The sequence below is a fragment of the Centruroides vittatus genome, unplaced genomic scaffold, assembly GCF_030686945.1.
Source record: "Centruroides vittatus isolate TY-2023 unplaced genomic scaffold, ASM3068694v2 scaffold_386, whole genome shotgun sequence".
NCBI lineage: Eukaryota > Metazoa > Arthropoda > Arachnida > Scorpiones > Buthidae > Centruroides > Centruroides vittatus.
In genome coordinates this window covers 1,446,771-1,469,935 of record NW_027122706.1, presented here as the reverse complement: position 1 = coordinate 1,469,935, position 23,165 = coordinate 1,446,771, and the positions used below count along the sequence as shown (strand labels likewise).

General features: G+C 27.7%; 1 protein-coding gene across 2 annotated transcripts in view; it reads right to left on the bottom strand.

Moving 5' to 3' along the window:
* LOC136988738 (ragulator complex protein LAMTOR1-like) overlaps nucleotides 1-23,165 on the bottom strand; it is a 49,446-nt gene that overhangs the window by 7,518 nt on the left and 18,763 nt on the right. Inside the window, exons 3-4 of one of the 2 annotated variants that reach the window (XM_067286700.1) lie at nucleotides 19,044-19,133; nucleotides 15,751-15,955 (exon numbers count right to left, since the gene is read on the bottom strand). In XM_067286700.1, the coding sequence (XP_067142801.1) occupies nucleotides 15,751-15,955; nucleotides 19,044-19,133 (295 nt within the window). The remainder of the gene's footprint in view (nucleotides 1-15,750; nucleotides 15,956-19,043; nucleotides 19,134-23,165) is intronic. The other variant, XM_067286701.1, reaches the window with a different exon arrangement.

The following is a 23,165-nucleotide window of genomic DNA, read 5'->3' as shown; positions in this document are numbered from 1 at the left end:
CTAAGTATGTAAATAAGGGGAGTAACCCAGCTCAAGTGTGACGTCACCTCACAGTATAAAACCCGTACGTTAACCGAAGAAACAGAGGTGATTTCCAAACAGAGGTGATTTCCAAATCGAGGTGAATTCCAAATCGAGGCGACTGTGAGAGCGAGGTTAATTCGAAAGCGAAGTATTTTCTGATAGAAGTCCAGATTGATAATTGGACGATCCAAGGTGCTAAAGAGGAGTTTGATTGACGATTTGACGATATCGAAAGTATTGAGAAAATAGTTTTCTTCGTATAGTGAGGTGACGGATAGACGTTTAATTAGTAAGAGATTTTGTTCATAGTTGCTAAGTATTTGATTTGTCGAATTTCAAAGGGGAATTACTATTAAGTTAAGCTAAGTAGCTAAGTTTATTGTCGGGTTGACTTGTTGATTTTCGTTAATAAATTTTGTTTGGATTATTGACATTTGTACGTAGTACATTCTAGTTGCTAATTAAATATATCAGAACTTTTGATCTGACTTGATATTTGTCGTTATTATTACTAATTTTTCGGTGCACGCTTAAAAGCCCAGGCCTGGCAAACTAATCTCGAATCCGCGTAAAGTACCCGTTAGGTTAACGGAAGTTTCACCGACCGTAATTATAGTCGGTTTCCTAAGCTACTAAAAAAAATAGTACTTTACAGCATGTTGACCTGTCATTTACACAGTAGAAGGCAGTAGTTGCCAGTGTTGGACAAATGGGATAGAACACAGACAGATCATTGGGGCATGACAGATCATTGAGTGCCAGTATTTCCAAGACAGCTACACTCATTGATTGTTCTTGTACCACAATGTTCAGGGTATATCACAAGTGGATCATGTACAAAAATTCACTAGATCACACAGTGGCCACAATGTGATTGATTCCGGAGGTGAGTGTAGTGCGTGAAGACTGGTATCCGAACAAAGACATGCTACAAGAAAAAGCAGATTATCCACCAGTATGACAGTGAACAAGGCAAATGTGTTTTGACAATGACCATGCCAAGTACTGATGCATTACATCAACAAGGGTTCAATAACCATCAACCTGCATGAATGCTTCCATTGACCACACATCACTGTAAACAATGGGTGAGAGAAATGTATCATTGGACTTGTGGAAGAAGGTTGTCTGGAGTGATGAGTCCCATTTTATGCTGGTCCATGTTGATGGCTAGGTCAGAATCTGGCATAAACAGCATAAAGCTGCATCTCCTGGTTGCCCAGCTGGAGTTCCACAAGCTAATGATGACAGTATCATGCTCTGGAAAGCACTCTCTTTCCAGAGCATGATTCCATCAAAATCTTTAAAGCCTGCAGCAGAACCACATGCATTAATTTTAAGAAGGAGATGTATCTGTCGATGGCATGGCAGGCTATACTTGACAAAGACCAGAGCCGTACTAGGGTATGGCAAACGTGGCTCCCGCCATAGGTGCCGATTTAATAAAGGTGCCAATGAGAAGGTTTCAGAATAATATGTATTCAAAATTAATAACACAAAAAACTTCTGTAATTATATTTATATAGTATTTATTATCTGTAATTTCTATGAACATATATTTCAGAAATAAACCACCATTTTTATTTTTATTTAATAACAAAAATTAAAGAGGCACCATTTTTATCCTTGGCCATAGGCATCCAAAATCCTAGTTACAGCACTGACAAAGGCATTTAATTTTCAATCCTATTTTGAACCGAATGCATGCGCAGTAGTTCTCTGCGTTCCAACTCAACTTAATGTTCGACCTTTTTTAATCGTCTTACAGAGAATGCATGCACATACCATATTCGAAATCCATACCATTCGATTTATTTTTGAATGTCAATGGCCAGCCTAGTTGAAATAAGAATTGACCTGAAGTAGTGCCCAGAAGGGGGTAACGAAAATGTTTGTCACTTAAATGTTATTCACACTGGGTAATTGGTTTGTGAGTTGTAAGTTTTATTTACATTCTGATGTTGTGTGGTTAAACATGCCTCAACATGATAATTCACCATGTCAGTGGGTGAGGCTCACTCAGGAATAGTTGGAAAAACAGGACAATGAATTCTGCATTCTGCCTTGGCTCCCAAACTCAGACCAAAACCCTACTGAACATGTTTGGAATATACTGGAGTGTGTGGTGAGGTTGTCACCCACTCCTATACAAAATGTGCATCAAGTAACAAAACTGCTTCAAGCAGGCATGAGTCCAGTTAAGAGTAGATGTTTGGCATCTGGCAGAGCCCATGCTGTGGCATTTACAGTCATGATCACTCAGAAAAATAGACTAACTCATTATTAAGCAGGTGTTCCTAATGCAGTGATTGTTCAGTGCATAATGAATATGAACAATTTTAAAATCAAAGAAAAGTAAGAAAATTATTTGCATTGGAAGATTTATATACATTCAGTCTGGTGGAAAAAGTAAAAGAAGACATTAAGGATTGAATTAAAATCTGTTCTGTAACAGCAATTAAAGTAAATCATCAAATAATCAATCAAGCAAATCATAACACAGAAATTCAAATGATAAGCTCAAAAACAAAACTGCAAAGCACAGAAGTCCATGCAAACAAAATCTCATGAATAAACTTACCAGTTATTATATAGTGTGTATATTGCCCATTTCAGTATAACATTTTAATTATGTACAGTCAAACCTGTTTTTATGCGGTGGATAGGGACCGCATAAAAAAAACGCATTAAAAAAAAAAAAAAAAGTCTCACATAGAAAATAACTCAAAACCGTACGAAATAGAATTTATTGACAACAGATGTCAGCACTTGACTGCATCGTCTCGTCTATCGTCTGTTTTACATATTTTTGTCCAGGTGGTGTTTTGTTGACTTAAAAAATAAATTATTTCATTTTTTGCGTATTCATGCAATAATATTACTATAATAAGTTTATTTAGCTATAATAAGTCAACGTGAAACATGACAAATCGTACGAGATTAGTCGCCGACTATACCGCACAAATAAAAAATCGCATAAAAAAATCGCACAAAAAAAGACCGCATAAAAACAGGTTTGACTGTACTGTGTCATTAGCAAGTACAACTGATGGTTCAGAATCAAAAATAAATTTTTAATAACTTACAACCAGTAATACCTATGTTGGCCAAAACTAATGCAAGTTTATTCCCGTGACCATCCCATGGGCACTAGGATGGTCTTTTCTTTCATTTCCATCATGATTTCAGAAAGTCCCACAAATAGATGTTGCCATATGTGGAGGCTTAACATGTCTGGGACAGATCATTCATGAAAAAGTCCCAAAATTTCTATCTGGACTTGAATATGGGTCCTCAGTGGTAGGATGAAAGCTTTATAACCTTGGCCATCTGGCTGTCAGTATTAATTATTGTAGAGTATATAATGCATATAGTACAAGAATAAAGATTTCAGATGGACTTCATAAAATAAATACTGATCATAATAATATAATGCTTGTCAAAAAACTGAGTAGAGGTAACTTGAAAACTTTAAAGTATGAGGCGTAAATGTAAGTGCAAGATCTTAATTTGAAAAATGCATGTCAGTTTATTATTATTTACAGGCATTTAATGATAAAATAACACAAAACTTATAATATAGTAGTAATTTTTATAAACATATTCCAAAATCTGTATACTTGTAAAACAAAATATATATGCATATATTTTATTTTCACAAACAAGTTCCCAGTTTTTGAATTTAAAAAAAATTGACTGTAAAGTATATAACAATTGTTACAATATTAATAATAATAAAAACATATGTTGTTTTGTCCAATGAATTTTGTACATGAAGTTTGTCTACACAAGCTTCTGTGCATTGCAGTTTCATCTTCGGACTTTATTGTTTCTGTTCTGAAATTGTCTCAATCACCAGTTTCAATAATTTCATTTTACTGAAAGGCTGAGCCAAAGGAAAACTTTAAATTTATCCAATAGAAACTTTCATTTAATTTCAAAAAATTACTTTAAATTATCACTAATTTATATGATTTATAACACTGAATACTAATGATGGTAAATGTTTCATATCATGTTATCTTTATTCAGTCAAACAACTGAACAATGGACTCTGACAGAAAATAAAAAAATGGCCATTATTTGGACATTATTTTGTATGAAGATTTGATTAAAAAATGAGCACTGTTTAGAAGTGGCCATTATTGGAGGTTCAACTGCATTTAAAAATTTATTATAATTTATATGATATTGATTATGCATAACTACTGTTTTGTTTTTATATTCTATAAAATAAATGATGATAAATATATCTAATGTAGAGAATATATTTTGCAAAGTGACGTAAAAAAATTTAATACTTATTTAACACAATCATTTTTTTAAATATAAAAAAATAGATAAATTTGTCTCACTATGTTAATTAGGAAAAATCACACAAACACTGTAAACTACTTTTTGTTTAATTATAAATAACTTTTATACTTCCATTTAATTGATGATATATATACATTGATTGTAGATTGCAATAAAAAGAAGGATTAATGATATATAGACATGATGATTGTTCTTTCTGCTACTGATGTAATTCTCAGAATTCCACATAATTGTATAAAGCATTCCAAGAAAATTACAATAAAATGCAAAAAGCAACAGTTTTAAACATTGCAACATAAAAATTTAGTTGATTGTGTGATTCTAAATTTAATAATTTAAGGAAGTTTTTAAATTTATGAGTAACACAGCAAACACCTTACACTAAACATAATAGAAATTTATTTACACAAAAGCTATCTAGGACCTGACATTTGCTAATACAGAGATTTGGTTTTAAAGTTAATCACTGTATTAGCAAAATAATAGTAACGAAACTACATAATAGTTTTTAATAATAATAATAATTATATTTAGAATCTTTGAAAGTAATTTAAAATGCAATAATTATTTTTAAAACAAAAATAAGCATAAATAAATCATAAATGCATTATATGAAAATGAAAAATAATAAAAATATGAACAAAAGTTTAATAAAAAAATTATGTAAAATAGTATTAAGCTTTTTGATTTAAAATAATTTCAAGATATATGCTTTGGTTTACATAGAAAGTTACATATTATATATACAGTAGAATGTCACCAATCCAAAACACTTTGTAATCTGAAACAATAAAAAAAGTAAAATTGCATTGTAATAGAGTACTAAATTTTACTAATGTTAAGTAATGAACAAAATGGTTCATAATGAATTTACAATTTAAGAACAAAAGACAAATTAATAAATTAAATAACAGTAATTTATGCATATTATTGAATGTTATTTTAAATATTGTCTAATATATTGTTCTTTAAAATAAAGTTATATTAAATAAATTTAGGATTTGAACTCAAAATAATAAAAACGTTAGTTCACACAACTGATATACTGTACAGTAAAAGCCAACTTATATAATGCCTGATCAAAGAATTTGTTTTAAATATTGAAAATTTTTATCTAATAAACATAAAAATTAAAAATAGTTTTTTTCTCTTTGAATTATCTTTAAATATAAATATATTTATTCCAATGTTTTTGCTCTATTTGAAAACTTTTGCAAAATAATTCATCATTTAGTGTTTACAATTAGGTACTAAGCTATACTAATCTGTGCACTTGAAATCTCATTCTATAATGATTTTGAGTTTTCAGAGAAGCCAAAAGTTATAAAATAACAGATTCAGAAAACAGAAAATTATGAAATCAAAAAAGAAGATACTTTTGCACTCAAAACTATTTTAATGAAAATAAACAATGTTATCATGATAGAACAACTAGGTTAATTCTCTGAAAATTTAGTTATCATCATCATCACCCCAAACACTTTGTGTTGCAATTTAAATTAGATTTCAATTCATATGCAGGAAAGATATTAATTCTGTTCTCGGTCGGAGCCACAGTTGAATTTAAATCAAATTAATTAATGAAATTGTGTTAATTGACATTCACGTAATATAAATGGCATCCAAGAATTCATGTTTAATGGTACTTAAGTCAAATTAAACAACAAAAATTTATTATTAAATATAATGTTTTTAATTATTTCTCATTAGTACATAATTGATGTTTGGCATTATATTTAACAGTATTAATTAAATGCAAGAACTTTTTAATGAACATTTTTTAAAAAGGAAATGAATACAGCTGAAAAGGTAAAAAAAAAAAAAAAAAAAAAAAGCTTTATTTTTGGAGCCAAGAATGGATTAAAACATTTCATATTGTTTCTTACGGGAAAATCTGCTTCAGTTTCAGAACAAATTTGTTTTCAAACAACTTTTAGGAACAAATTATGTTTGAAAACAGAGGTTTGACTGTATAATAAAACTTTGTATTCACTCTTTTTAAAGTAACGAGTAGCCTCTACATTTTATATCTTTTTATAATTTAAAATATATAAACATATCCAAGCTTGATAGTTATATTAAATCCAAACCATTGCCTGATTAAATGCCTCTAGTACCAAATTTCTCACTATTTAGTTGTTAATAGTCACTGTAATATAGTCCAATTGAATTCAGCAATCATTTGGCTTTAATAAGGTGTAAAAAAGGCAAATTAAAAAATTTTTTTAAAAATTTGCTAAACATTTTCAAAATTCCTGCTTGACCTCCAGAATCTTGATTTTAGTAAAATATCAAGTCAGTTAAAAAATAATTACTATTTGATTAAGAAAATTGAAATGTTATTTCAAATTAATGGCAGTAAAATTCAAAAATAATAAAATTCATTAACAAAAAGGTTTAAAAACAAAGAATGTCAGAGTTTCAAGCAATGAGCATATTCCAGTTAGAAATGTCACTTATATGCTAAAAGTTAACAATTTAAATTTTAAAATTCAGTAAGAAATTTTTCTTTCACAATTTTTGAAAAAAAATTTTTAATTGCTGAATGGAACAATGAATCAGAGCAAAAAAAAAAAAAAAAAAAAAATGTTGTTCTAATTAATTCCATATAAATCCTAATAATTTTGTAACATTTGTCACTTGTTGATTCATTTCATTATTTTCTCAATACACTTTAAAAGATTTCCAGTTTCTAATGTACTATAAATCATTGTTTCTCAAAAGGTCTTATTACTATTCTTTTCAATCTAAATATTTCTTTCAACACAGGCTCAAGTTGAGATCATCTATATATCGTATATCTGATGAAACTGACGAAAGGAATCATAATCTAATTTTTTTAATATTAAAAAGCATATTTTGTCAATTTCAAGAAACATTTTTCATAACATTATTTCTCAAAGTAAAATGCCTTATCATCATCTAATGTCAAAAGAATCTCACCTTTTTTTGACAATTGCAGAAGAGCAAGTTATGATGTAGTTGTCAATATCTGTACTAGTAAATTTCATATCTGTTCAGCCTATTGTCATTTCAGTTAAAAGTATTAGTAATACTACAGATATTGAATTCAACTAAAATTTGGACTATTTGCCAATTAGAAAGTCTTCAGAACAGATCACATTACAATGTAACATCAAAAGGAAACATACTAGATGTTCAAAAGAGCACAAAAAAAATATGGAGATTAAAATAGATATTTTATATTCATTTATAATTTACCACTTCAGTCAAAATAAAATTGCACATTATTCTGAGGATAAATTTATAAATGTTTGTATATGAAAACAAACTATGGATATGTAAAGCACATACAATTTTCTTGTTCAAATACAATAGTTACAGATTCTGTTCAAACTAGATTTCAATTCTAATATACAAATGATAAATTGTGATGCTACTGAATTGAAAATTTTGAATTAAATGCAAATTCTTTGATCAAGCCTTACACTGATACTACTGTCAAATATTTTTTATATAAAAAAAAATAAATACAAATACATTTATTTTAAATATAAATTATTATTAAACTAAGTGATGGTATTGCTGTGAAAGAAATAACAAACCTTTAGATTTCTATGAATATATATAGTGTGTCCCAGAAAGGTTGTGCCAGGCTTATATCTCTGGGATTAACACAAGTTTGAAACTGTACACAGCAACAGATCTAAAAATTGTATTTTTGTATGCTATTTTGATAATATAACCAAAAAAAAAATACTGAAACAAAATAGTTTAGTCTTTGAACTTTATATGTCAAAAGTTTGGTTTAGCTTTGAAATTTCAAAATAGTTAGTTTTTCATTCTCTATTTTCATTTATCTGGTTTTCTAAATTCATTTACTCTAATTTCATTTTCTATAAAATTAGAAAATAAAAAAAGTAAAGATTTATTGTATTAAAATTGCTTTCTTAGGATTAAATTTAAATACTGTTTCATTTTGTTTGTTTAGTTATGACAATGAAACACTTGGGCGATCTGCCTAGGGGGATGCCTTCCAAAAGGTGTTTTTAAGGGTAAATGGCCTCTATTCCGGCATTATAGACATGGAAAAAAATCCAGAAAACTCCATGTGGCCAGCCCATCCGGGCAAGATGTAAACCCACAACTGAACTCCCAGAGTTCAGGGAACAGAATTGCTTGGGGGAATCACTAGTGGGCACAAATATTGTTTCAGAGAATTTGCTCAAGAAATTGAGTATTGACAAACACATCCAATAATATTATATAGGGTGAGTTTTTTATCTTGAGACAATGAAATATCTTAATTAGATCTCATTATTTTGAAAAAAGGTTTAGACAAAAGTTGTAGGGTTTCGAAGGGGCAATCAATTGGGGACCTTGACCTTCAAGGTCAAGCCTATTTTTTCAAAGGATATACATATTTTTGACCCTGGCAATGGAAAGAGTGGGAAGTTTCACAATCGGATATACCCTTGACCTTATGGTCTAGGTCAAAGGTCAAGATTATTTTAAGGTTAAAATTAAAAGCTTTTTCTAATGGAAAACCATACTTTTTATTAGTGGAATAGACATGGAGGTAAAATTTACATTTTTTCACCTTATTACTTTGACCTTTAAAAGAATTCACTACTTTCAGCACTATCCAGGAATAATGATGTGGATGCAGTAGTTTTCTGCTCCCTTTGAGGTGCTTATTTTCAGTGAGTCAGCTTGCCTCTCACTATTGTGGTGCTTGTTTTCGATGAGTCACTTTACTTCTCACTGTTAGAAAGATATAAAATTTTTCCCCAAAATCAATAACAAACGTTCAAAATGATGCCCTTCCGCTCTGATGCATTTGTTGCGCTGCACTTCAAATGATCTTCAGAAGTAAAATTTGGGGTACTCAAGGTCATGGCTGTTTGTGAAATTTCCCACTCTTTCCATGTTGCCAGGGTCAAAAATATGTATTCCCATTGAAAAAAATAGACAAATGACCTTGAGGGTCAAGGTCACCAACTGATCACCCCTTCGAAACCCTAGCAACTTTTGTCTAAACCTTTTTCCGAAATAATGAGATCCAATTACAATATTTCATTGTCTCAAAATAAAAACTCACCCTGTATATGTTATGGACTAAGTGATTAATGCAGGCATTATTCATAACAGTTGGGCATTATGAATAATGACAAATAAAATCGGGCACTATAAAAATTCCAGGTTTTTTATCATAATTTATAAGATTGACCGGTCATCATGAATACTGCTATCACCTGATTGGGCAAAGTGATAATATTTTCAGGAGTGATCATTCGACATGTGCTAGCCAATCAGAACTTGCATCTGAGTCATGCATGTGTATTGTGTTTCTTATCAAATTTTAAATTCATGTGACCAATAGATAACCTTGTGCAACATTTTAATTTTATTTTTGTCTCTTAAAATACTGTTTTCTTCTTTGAAAAAATAACAATCCTGCAACAATCATTAATGATTTGAATAACTTCTTTAACAATCAATTAAGTAATTAATAACAGCAAAAAGGTCAAACAGTCAAATTTTCACAAAATCAGTGTATTTGACAATGATATAAAAGTCAATCAATATTGTTATCTGGAAGTCCTAAAAAGACTTCTTGATGCTGTGAGAAGGAAAAGAAGGGACTTGTGGTGAACAGGGAATTTGTTTTTCCATCACGACAGTGTACCCACTCACACGGCGCTCACTGTGCAACAGTTTTTGACAGGAAATGGCATGACCCTCCTCCCCATTCCCCATATTTGCCTGATCTCACATCTTGAATTTTTTTTTTTTTTTTTTGGTTTCCCAGAATGAAGAGGGAACTCAAAGGGAAGCAATTTCAGATAGTATAAGAGGTAAAAACAAAAATGACAGAAGCACTAAGAGACATTTCAGAACAGGAATTTTCTAATGTTTTGAACAATGCAAAAAACATTTGAACAAGTATATTGAGGCTAATGGAGAGTATTTTGAAGGAGATTAAAATATGAATTTGTTAAAATAAATACATGATTTTTTCTGAATTTGTTCCTGTTATTTTTGGGTCTCTCACATATTAGCTAGAGTTTACAGTTTTTGTTGGAATTATTAAAGTGGGTGCTGATTTATAAAAGGTCATTTATTGGATATGTTTGTTTCAGAGAATTTTTTTAAACTCAATACTTAGCTGACTTGTTGAATATGAATCATTAACAAACAAAATGAATCCTATTAAAAACCTCATGTAAATATGGTTTACAATGGTTCTCTGCAGTATCTTATTATTTTAAAAACTTTTCAGTGAAAACTGTTTGTTATTTGTACTTTTAATAAAATTTAGTAAATAAGGTTTGTCAGATGTAGCTTCTAAATGTATCACTTGATTTCAAATTTGATTGTATCACTAGATTCAGAAAATTTTAAAAATCCTTTAACCTGTCCTGTGTTATTCCTGAGATATCTCAGGGTGACCTTGACTGGTCGACCTGAGATATCTTGTTTCAGCATCGAAACGTTTTTGAAACTAGATGTCACTAGTCATTATTATTTTTATATTAAAACTAACTTCCAAAATGTAATTTTTTTGGTTACTACATTTATTAATATATCTATTTTTTGTGCAAAATAAAAAAAATAATTTCAGACAACACAACAGCCGCAATCATTCTTTTCAAAAACGTGTAATTTTCGTTATGCTTAACATTGATGAAAATTCAACATGGCGTTACAGGCAACAGCGAAAACTTTGAGCATCTGATAGGTAAAATTACATGCCATAAAATATGGGTTATGATTTGAAATAAAAAATTAAAATGGTTGTGGCTTTAAAAAGTTCAAAGATTAAATTATCAAAACAGCAATAAAGCTTTTAAATCTATCAATATACCCAAAATCTCAAACTTCTATATCTATTTATAACCAGAGATTTAAATCTGAAATGGCCTTTTTTGGAATATCTTATACAGGGTGTTCACTTAAATGTCTGTCCAAGGGCAAGAGAGTTCTTTCCAGCATTACATAAATGTATGTACAGTACAATACATGGTGCATACTTGTTCCAGCATTAATTGATACTTATTCATCCAGGGAAAAAAATTAATCCATTTAAAAAATGACACTGGAGAGTGTGGTCCAAGAGTAGATGGTACCTGAATAGTAACTGATATCTGAATATCCTAAACATGACAGTGGACAGATGACTTGATAACTTGCCACTGGCACAACTAAAGCAAGTTTAGTACCATCATCAGAATGGTGCATTTTGTTCCTGGATAGTTGTGGATCAGTGGCAAACAGAATGGTTTGATAACACTGGATAGAACAACACATTCCTGTTCCATGGCTATCATTCCCCAGACTTGACTCCTCTGGACTTTTTCCTATGGAATTACCTAAAAGCATCAGTACATGATGCATACCCAGCAATACTGTGTGATGTTGGTAAACTGGAGATATACACACAATCTGTGAAACAGTGACACCAGGAATGCTAAGTGTTACTCATAAAGCTATGCTTAAATGTCATCTTTGCTTTATTGCTTAAGGTGGTAATTTTGAACAAGTTCTCTAACAAAATAAAGCTCACATTTTTGTATCAATTTCTACAACTTTGTCTTTATCACATGCACAACAGCAGAAAACTAATTGTTTAGAGTATTTTTTGGCTTGTTCTGTTTTCCTTAGAGAATATTGATGATGTTTGTTACAAATGAATGAAAACACCTGTATAAGTAAATAATTTTTATTTCTTTTACTGGTTTTTGTGGTATTTTGAATGTAATTTTGTTGTCTTTATTCTTTACAGTAAAGAGATTATTTGTATGTAATACTAAATTGTCTTAAATTGCTTCCCTTTGGTTATTTTAGCACTGGAACAAGCATGCACAATATGCACACACTTGTGCAATGTTGGAAAGATCTCTCTTGCCCCTGGACAGATGTTTAAGGGACATCCCATATATTGCAGCTATTAAAATTTATGTTAGCATTATGACTTTTAATATTTTTTAAAATAAAATACAATAAATTTAAGTAAAACAAAATTTTTGATGAAGGCTAAAAAGTTTCAATATATATTTCACATATGATTAAAAATGAACAATTAAATGAATATGATACACACTTTTCAGTAAAAAGATTTACACACTTTTGGTATAATGTTTAGGACAATTAGTCAATAAATTACAAAATTTTATAAATGATTTGATTATCTGAAAATCAAGTAAAAAGTATAAAGAACACACATTTATTTTTTGTTTTCAGGAAACATGTTAAGCATATCAAAACATATCAATAGTTTCTGCTTTTTGCAGCTAAGATTTCATTAATTTTACTATTCCAATGACTAAATTATTTATAAATAGATACAAATTACAGTGCAATTAATATAATTTTTTTAATATAAAGCAAAATCAATTAAGCAAGAGAAATACAAAAACAAATTATATCTTTTTGTTACTGTTTAGTATATTAAACAGTTTAATTAATTCTTTATGGATAGTGATAAAAATGACTATTTTTATCACTGTTCTTTGTAAAACGTTTCCAGCCCATTTGCAGAATAAAAACTTGGATAATTTCAACTGGTATTTAAAAAAAAATTATGTAAGCAGAATATTAATTAAATATTAACTCAATTACTCTTCATTCATTCAATAGTTAGTAATTTTGTCAAATTACAATGATATTATACAAAAGCCTTAAACACAGCATTACAGAAAATGTGTGGCTAAGCCTTCTGTCACATATATAAACAACCAAAACCAATGTTCTTGTTAATTAGAGCCAAACAATTTTTGTAATGGATTTAGCTATTTTTCTGCTACTATTAATAATTAAATTATTAAGTAATTTGATATTAGAGGTAAGCATTAGGCACAATCTCTTATTAAAAAATTTAGAATATTCTGGAATAAAAGAATTAGTTCAGAGCAAAACTTGAACCTGCAACGCCTGCTTACTGTGTGAATGTATTGCCGGTTATGCTACCTAGGTTTTGAAGAATTCTTTGCTTCCAGACATATTTAATTATCAATATAACTATCCACAGTTACAGCACTGACTGGAGATGACTCCTATGACCATGACCTATATACTCATCCACTATGGCACTCAGCCAGCTATTGCTTTACCCCGGCATGGTGTTTATATACATATATAAACATCCTGAACCTGATGTTATTACCGTATTCACTCGCATATAAGACGACCTCACATATAGGATGAGGTGTGACTTTAAAGATCAAAATAAAGAAAATTAGATTTATTAATACAATTCTAATTTTATTTCATTTAATCACAAGTAAAATATCAAATAAACATAAATGCACACATTATCCCACAAAAATTACTGGCATCTTAAACTTTAAGGAAAAATCTTGTAAAATCAACAACATAATTTGTTCATGTAAAGCTGGACAATTGAAACCTTTTTTGCCAATTTTTAACAGTCGAATCTACTCTCCATCGATTATACTTATAAGTTTCTCCAAATTCTGATTTCTGAATAATCATCTGTTTTCACATGGGAATGGATTAAACTTATATTGAACTCCCATGTGATTTTGGAATTTCAATTTGGAATTCAATTCAAAAGCTTTGCTTTTCCTATTGTTATTCATCTTTACTCCTGACAATATACAAGAACAATTCAAATGACCCACATAAAATACTTACATTTTTAAATACAAGAGGGTAAGCATCTGGTAAAAAAATGCGAATACAGTTCACAAAAATTATTTGCAAAAACACAAAGAATCTTTTGCTCGCACATATAGGACGGACGACCTAGGAATTTGAAGCTGTGATAAATGAATAAAAACCTCGTCTTATACGCGAGTAAATATGGTCATTAGAGCCAAAAGATTTCTGTAACATATCATGCTATTACTCAATAATTTACTCCAAGTAAATTATAAAGTAATAATATAAATAAATTATTAATAATTTGTTTATGTATGTATATATACACAATGCCAAAGTAAAGCAGTAACTGGCTGAATGCCATAGTGGATGAGTATATAAGCCATGGGCATAGGAGTTAACCCCAGTTGGCTCAATGAGTAACTGTGGATGGTTATATAGATAATTAAATATATCTGTAAGTGAAGAATCACTCAGGGTCAGGGTAACATAACTGGCCATGCAGCTGCATGGTAAGCAAAGTTGCAGTTTTGAGTCCCATTCCAAGCCTATTCTTTTCTTCCAGAATATTCTAAATTATTTGATAAAATATTAACTTATTATAATTATTAAATTTAATAAGAGATTGCATCTAACACCTACCTCTAATACCAAATAACTTAATAACTTATTTATTAATAGTAGCAGAAAAATAGTCCAATACATTACAGTAATTATTTGGCTCTAACCTTTTGTAACTAGTGTTATTTATATTTTATTGATATTATACAAATTATTCAACCATATAATTAAGATTTGATATAAATTTATTTATTTGTTTCAGATTTTTTTAAACTGAATTATTACTTTGTTTAGATAAATTCTCTTAGATAAATGTGGTATAATTTCAATCTTAATTGATTTTGGCTTAAATATATTACTGGAATTCACTTGTTACTCTAACAACAGCCTGGTAATTACTAAAAAGTGTGCCAACTATGATCATAATATAAACTATCCACTAACTATATGTCATTTGCTAACTTCTCGATTCTGCACGTGTTGTATTGCTGCTTTTGATTTCTGAGATGCAGGACAATTTTTTTAAAGAAGTTTATAAGGGGAAAAATATATCTTATAACCAACAAATACAGTATATTTTTGGAAGTATTTATGAAATTTGGAATTATCAAAATTTAATTTTTGTACATATAACTAGATGATCATTTTGTAAAACATTCATTTTATAATTCAATTTAAAATTATTTTAATATATAAATTAACTGCTAAACACTTCTTTCAATAAAATCTTTTCCTTTGTGGAATGTGTAATTATTTCTAATGGAAAACTGAAAATCGATAAAGTTCTTAGTAACTGAATCTAAATAAAATAGTGCTGAAAGTAGAAATCTATGTAAATAATATTTATTTGAGTAAAACATAATAGCAAAACACAACTAATTTAAAAAATATTAAGAATTTTTTAAAAACAACTTGAAATTGTTTTAGAAATTTTTCTGTGCTTCACCTTTATTAGATAAATACAGAACATTTAAAACAAAATTTCAAATGAAGATTTTTACTTTCTGATTTTAAAATAAAGTAAATAACATCTATCAATTCAATAAAAATAATTCTTATCAATAATAAAAATACAAAGTCCTTTAAAATTAAATAAATGATGCTTCTCACTGATTACATATTTTAAAATAAAGACAACATATCACTGTAGTAAACATCAAATAATTTTCAATCAAAAAGCTTAATACAATATTTTTAAAGATATTATAAAAATTATTTATATACTGTATTAAAAATTAAATGAAATTTATTATTATTTCTTACCAATCTCAAATCATTTGGTAATGGTGGCTCTTTTGACAATAAATCTTCAGGATCTGGTAAATCAGTCAATAAGCTGTTTTTAAAGCATGAACGATCAAAATATTGAGCAGCATTATTCATTCTTTGTTTATATAAATGCGCCCTATCTAAATATTCATGCTGTTCTAAATGATGGGTGCTCATTGCAGAAACATCTATTACATTGCTGGAAATAAAAAATATATATAGATGCTGTGAATATGGACCAAAAAAAAAAAATATTAAAAACTAAAAAATAAATTTATATTATCTTCAAATAAGCTTGTGTATATTTTGTATAATTTATACAAATAACTTAAAATTCCAATACATAGGATTTAAAATAGCAATGTAAAGATATCTGAAAGCTTACAAAATTGAAATCTTAAATTTGAAATTTTGCACAAGTGCAAATTCATACACTATTTTATATCAATATGAAATATTTCTCTGTAGTTAAACAAATATAAAATATGAAAATTTTGGTAAAAATAAACCAATAAGTGTTCTTTCAGTAATTATTAGCAAGAATTTGCAGTTAATAAGTAATATAAATATGTATTGGTTAAAAAAAAATCCAAAAATGCTTTAATGGCGTTTTCTTGTGCAGTAAATATTTTAAGTGTTTTTCAAGTAATATTAGTTATAAGTACAGTCTTCCTCTGGACTTCTCATATATAGGTAATATCTCTGTTCAACATTCTAAATTATACCACAACTGAAACATCTTTAAAACTTTGGATATTAAATGTGCATAAGAACACTAATAAAAGACAATAAAATTTATTGAAATTTCACATAAAAGCATATTTATGAAATAGACTAAGACTTAATAACATTTTCATGTAACTGAGAAATACATTATGCTTAAAAGATAATACATACACATAGTCAAACTTGGTTAATTCAAAATAATTATTACATAGTACAGCTTAATTAACACAGAGCAAATCACTGGTGAAAGTGGAAAACAGGGTGAATAACACATTGTTTCCAGCAAATTTTACCATTTCACAAATTGCTTGGAAGTTCAGAACTGTCAAACTTTTTTATTAATGAAAAAATTTCACCTATCACAGTGCCATTTGTTGTCAGGTGTTTATAGTGATTTTTAAGATGATTACAAAATCATCACACAATAGAGATGATGTCAAAATTAGCATAATATTCTTGCAATTCATATCTTTTAAACATTTCTCTCAACATATGTTCATTTTTACCAGTTTTGAATTCATTTGTTGCTTTCTGCATTGGCTTTTCACTATTCATGAATGTGAACTAAGCTACCCAACTTCAAATTTCCAAACTCTAGTAATTTTTGAAATATGAGGCTACTTCAGCTTCAAATTATCCAAAAATTAGAAAAAAAAAATAGAATTGAACAGGTAATTTGTATTGTACATTAATAGGAAACTAAAGGAAAATTTGTAAAATTCAAATTAACAAAGTTTGACTGTACTTTAAATATAAGAATATTTGAGGTTTATTATATATGAAAATTCAATAAAGCATTTTATGATTTTTTTTTTAGTTTTAAATATTTTGTATTTTAGAATTAATTGACAAAGTTAATTATTAAAAAAAAATAATGAAAACCTAATGACTGACCTTATACATAAAATTGAATATAGATAAATTACCAATATATATTTTAATAATTCATATTCTACAAAATGAAAGATATCAAAATTTTTTCATAACTTTTGAAAATAGTTATAATAATACTACTACATTTAAATAGTTGGATACTATGACTTATTTGCAACTTTAAAAAATGATGATATAAAATTTTTCCTAATTGCTCCAAACAATGTCAGTAACTGTGTGTGTTTATTTTTATCAATATAATATAAAATATAAGATTATTTCTGACTTTAAAATGGCTACAATGATTTAATTTATTTAATAAAACAAGAAATTCTTAATATTAAAAAGTGATTAAAATATACTAAATTTATATTATATATTTTCATTAAGTTTAAAAAACCTGTATTATTATTATAAAAAATTGACAAAGTAAATACACAAAGCTAATGATGTAAATTATAATTTCATATATTGGAATGTAAAATGTACACCAAGAACTTTAATTCTTTGAAAGAATTAGACAATGAAGTCAACAATTTATTCTTACCTATCACAGTGTACAGTACATAAATTAACACAATCATAATGGGAATACGGTATGTATCACTATTACAGTTTTTTAAAATAGTTTATGATAAAAATGATTATAAAAAAATTACACTAATACATTATTTATTATTTTTATGAAATAAAATAATTATATTATTAAATAAATTTAATATCATTGAAATGTTTCTGAGCTGATATATATATACATAACTGGGAAAAGGAAGATAGTGAGAGTTTATAAAATTTTTATGATGATAGTGTTATACTTCAAAGATGATATCTTTATCTTAAATTCTGGAAGAACTTTTCTAGTTTTGTGAAATCTCTAAATTAAAATGGTTTTTATGGCATACCTTTATATATTATTTCTTCAAAAATATTCCTGTGAATTTTCTGTACTTAAATTGGTTAAAGTTTCATCCTTTACTTAAACATGTATCTTTTCTTTTGTATTGTTTTTTCAGTTTCTAGATTTTGAAGATAACTCCTAAATTTTTGGAATATTTGTAAATCATTTACACTCAAATATCTTGTGAAATATCTCTCATTTCAAAAATTCTCAGAATTTTTACATATCATATTTGCAAAACATCACAATTGTATACCAAGAAATATTGTAAAGCACACCAACCTTTACAATTAAGAAAGTATAACTGGCTTTTTGTTATCGAATATTTATATTTATAAATATATTTTAAATAATTTTATTTCTATGTGTTTTAAATTAATTCAAGTACATTAACACCAAAAGACATCACAATTGCTTTTTAAATATAGAAAAATGATATAAATTATTAGAATACAAAAAATTATTTTAACAAACTAAAATGGAAATCATATATTACAAACTTCTAATAAAAGATTAAATTTGTATTTAATATTCATTTTATAAGTATTTAATATCATAAAACTTTGGAAAATTATAATAATTTAAAATATGAATGAATTCATACAAATTATGTGAAATTTTATTAATGTAAACTGATAGCAATATGTGTAATTTTATATGAAGTGTTGTACTATATATATATTGATAAGATATAGTTTCTGTTTTCATATTGTGAATTTAATTACTTATATAAATTTGTATTTGTAAATGAATACATATTTGATATTTAAAACTTTTTCTTTTTACTTACCAAGCAGTTTGATGTAATATTCTATTTACTGCAGCTTGCTGATCATTTTTTTGACCATGTGGATTTTTATCATGAATATCTTGCTCAATACTAGAAAAATTGAATTATGGAAATAAAATATATAATTAAATAAAAATAACATGCTTTGATGACTGTTTAAAACACTTAACTATTAAAAATGCAAACAATTTCTTTTTCAATAAACAAACATCCAAAGTAAAACAAGTTTTAATGTATACACCAAATTTCCACCACAGAAAACAAAAATCAGCATAACATTTGCTTAAAACTATTTGAATAGTAAATAATTTAAAGTACAGTAGAGCGCCGTTTATCCGAAAGCTGATCAACTAAAACATCGGTTAACTGAAAGCTTTCCAGTCAGACTTGTCGTGCTGAATCGAACGTTTTCGATACTAGATTAACTTCTAAAGTATAATTCATTTTTGTCTTTATATTTTTCAATATGTTTATTTTGTTTGTACAAAATAAAGAAATAATTTTTAACAATACAATAGCCACGATTATTGTTATAAAAATTTTTATTAGGCTTAAAATCGACGAAAATTCAACACAAAGCGACATACAATGGAGAAAAATTTCAACATGGGATAGGTTAATATATTTTTTCATACATAATCAGTTATCCGAACAACCCTAGTCCCCAACTGATTCGGATAAACAACACTCTACTGTAATAATAAAATAAAACTTAATCTTAAATAAGGAAAAAAAAAATAATTTTCAGTAATTTTTTTTAAAGATTTTGTGTAGAAACTTCAGATATTTTAATTCAACTCTTAACCAAATTCAGTGCAAAAATATATATATTGAGCTTTTAAATCATGAAAATGTAGTACTGTATTTATTTTGGAAATAATTATTCAAAAAGACTGGCCTAAGAGTGGACAGAATATTAGCATTACCTGTTTTGTTAAATCACAGAAATTCAAGATTAGAGAGAAAAGAATTTTTAAATTTTCTTTCTTTGGATGGAAAAGTGGTCATATACATTAAATTTTATATTTTGGCATATTTGCTTATTACTAAAACAGCCGCTGAATTATTTCACAAATAAGTTATTTATTTTTGTTTTTTTTTTTAAATTTAACATTAAATATAACAACATATTTCAGACACATGAAAAGTAATCAAATTACAATCATATTAAATTGTTTAATATCAAATTAAAAATATGTTTGAAAATTTTAATGTATACTTCACCAATGTTCCCTCTAAGCTGTGAATGTATCATGTGTACATGAATGCTTACAAATTCTGTAATAATCATATCAAGTAGATTGAAATGCACATAAAAAAAATCAATGTAACAAGTTAGTTGCTTTTATGTTCTATTCTTCCACAAACTGGGAAAGTAAATAAAATAATAAAAACACTAACTTTATGTTTTTCCCATCAGGATGGTGAAAAAAATTACCACAGAATGAACACTTTTAGTCTACTTCTAAGACCTGTTTCAGGTTGATGAAAATATATGTATATATGAGTATTTTCATCAGTGCATTCCATCTTCAAAAATCAAAGCAATTTCATAAACCTGAAGCAGGTCTTAGAAGTAGACTGAAAGTGTTCATTTTGTGTTAATTCTTTCACCATCCTGCTGGGATTGAAAAACATAAGGTTAGTGTTTTTGTTATTTTAGTTGCTTTCTGTAATCTACAGAAGATAGAGATTTACACTTATCTAATGAACTAGAATCTTGATTCTGAAGGCATTAGAATTAAAATAATATATCTTATGAACAAAACTTGATAGTGTGCATTATTGTTATTTGATAAATTTATCATTATTACGATCTCTTAGAAATCTAACAGGATTAGAGATAATACTATCTTTAAATCTTGCCTTTTCTATTTATATGTAGCAGCTGTGCATTCATTTTTTGTGGATATCCCTTTTCTTTGATCCTTTATCTTCTCATATTACATTTCTGTAAATTTAAAATTATTCTTCTAACAAAGACAGCTGGGATAGAGCAAAGATCAAGTAAAATTTATTACTTTTTTATTGTGATAAGTCTTGCATATTAAAGTTTCATATAATTGAATTTATTAACTTTTCATTGTATTTCATGTTAAAGCTAGTTCACATTGTTTACACCATAATTCACAATTTGTCAATAAAGATTTAAGAACAAATATTATGCTTCTTCCAATTTTTGTAATTTTGTATATTAGTATCAAACTTGATAACGAATCTTTTAATTAATTCATTGTTAATTTAATAATAAATAAAATGAAAAGATGAATTTACTAAATACGTTAAAAGTTATAAAAGTGATGAAGTAAAAAAAAAAAAAACGAGTTTATTTAAATTAGGATAGCTTAATGAGGCAGCAGAGTTACATTGAATAAATGAAATGTTCATCTGTAAAAAAATATTTATACATGACATAAAAACTGGTGTTGTATGGTTTACATTGACACAATATGAAACAAACTTAATTTTTAAAAGTGCTACCTATCAAGTAAATCTTGTTTACATAGTGTACAAAAACCTTAAATATCAAATTTTTTCATTACTAACAAAGGACTGTTGAATTTATTGCTTGATAATCCAACTGAAACGGTCAAAGTTTGTTGCTGTTAAGAAAATCTCTGAGTTATAAAAGACGAAAAGCATAAACCTTTTGTGACTACATATAAAATTAAAAAAAAAGCAAACATAAAATGTAACTAAAATTACAAGTGTAAATGAAAGAAGTTTAGGAATAAATATTAAAAAAACAGTCAAGTACAAATACATAAATTACTAAAAATTACAACAGAAATGAGCAAAAATTATTGTGACAATCATATTTTTAATTTATTTAATTTAAAATACATAATCTGGATCTCAAATTGTTAGTGTCTTGTCCTTGTACATCAAACTTTTCCTGATAACAACAGAGTTGTGCCAGTCAGCTATGTAACTCCATCTTGGAGAAATTTTTGAATTGAAATCACAATTTCCAGTCTATACTGGAAGTTTGTATATTGTTAATTGGGGCCTCCAGTATAAACCAGAAGTTAAGCTTCCAGTATAAACTGGAAGTTATGTAATTTCAATTCAAAAATTCTCTCCTGAACAGAGTTATATACATGAACAGCATGACTTCATCATTGTTAACAGGAAAAGTATGATGTACAAGGGCAATACATTACTAAATTTAAATGCTTTATGATAAAAAATTGCAGCCCAGCAATGTGATGATCTCACAATAAATAATTGCTTGTTAAGTATTATAAATGTTTCATTACATATTTAACCTTTCAGCAGTGGGAGAGTCAGGTATGGTTCTACCCCTTAGTAGTGGAGAATATACCCGAAAAATTTTTAAAGTATTTTTTCACGCAATTTTTCTCATTTCCGTTTTAGAAAAAGTATTTGTAAACAGTTATGTCTAGTAAAGAAAAGTCTTTTTTTATTGTTACATAATTCATTTTTTATGTGAATTTTTTTTTTGCGGTAGTTTTTGGCTAGATTCTGGTGATACCCCCAAAAGAATTTAACGTATATATACGTCCCTCACCACTGCCACACGATCGCCCTCGACGTATATATACGTCCCTCACATGTTTCATTACATATTTAATGTAACAACTATATCTGTACTATCCATATGATTAAATTAAATTTGATTTATTTGTCACAAGTGAATGAATGATATATACTGAAGGTAACAGAAAAAATTATAAATACTTAAATTTATATTTACAGTATATATTCCAAGTATGCTTACATTTCCATTTTAAAAGCTAAAGTTTGTATGTGCAAAAATTTTCTGTTATACAAATTACATAAAATTAGAGGGAACATTGTGACAATTGTGAAGTACTGTATTTAAAATACAGGTATATCTAGCCTTATGTCGGTAATTGGTTCCAGGAAAGGCAACATAAGTCGAATTTACTTGTGTAGCTACGGTAGAAAACGCTAATAATGAGCACTTAAAGACCGCTATATAAGATGACCACACAGAAACACAGATGTTTTCATGTTTCGTTCTCTAGGATTTATGATGATTATATTAACATTTACTGTAAATGTACATATTAAAATATGATTTTACGTGCTTTTAATGCTTTTCTAGTGATATTACGACTTCAATATTTGTGGCGG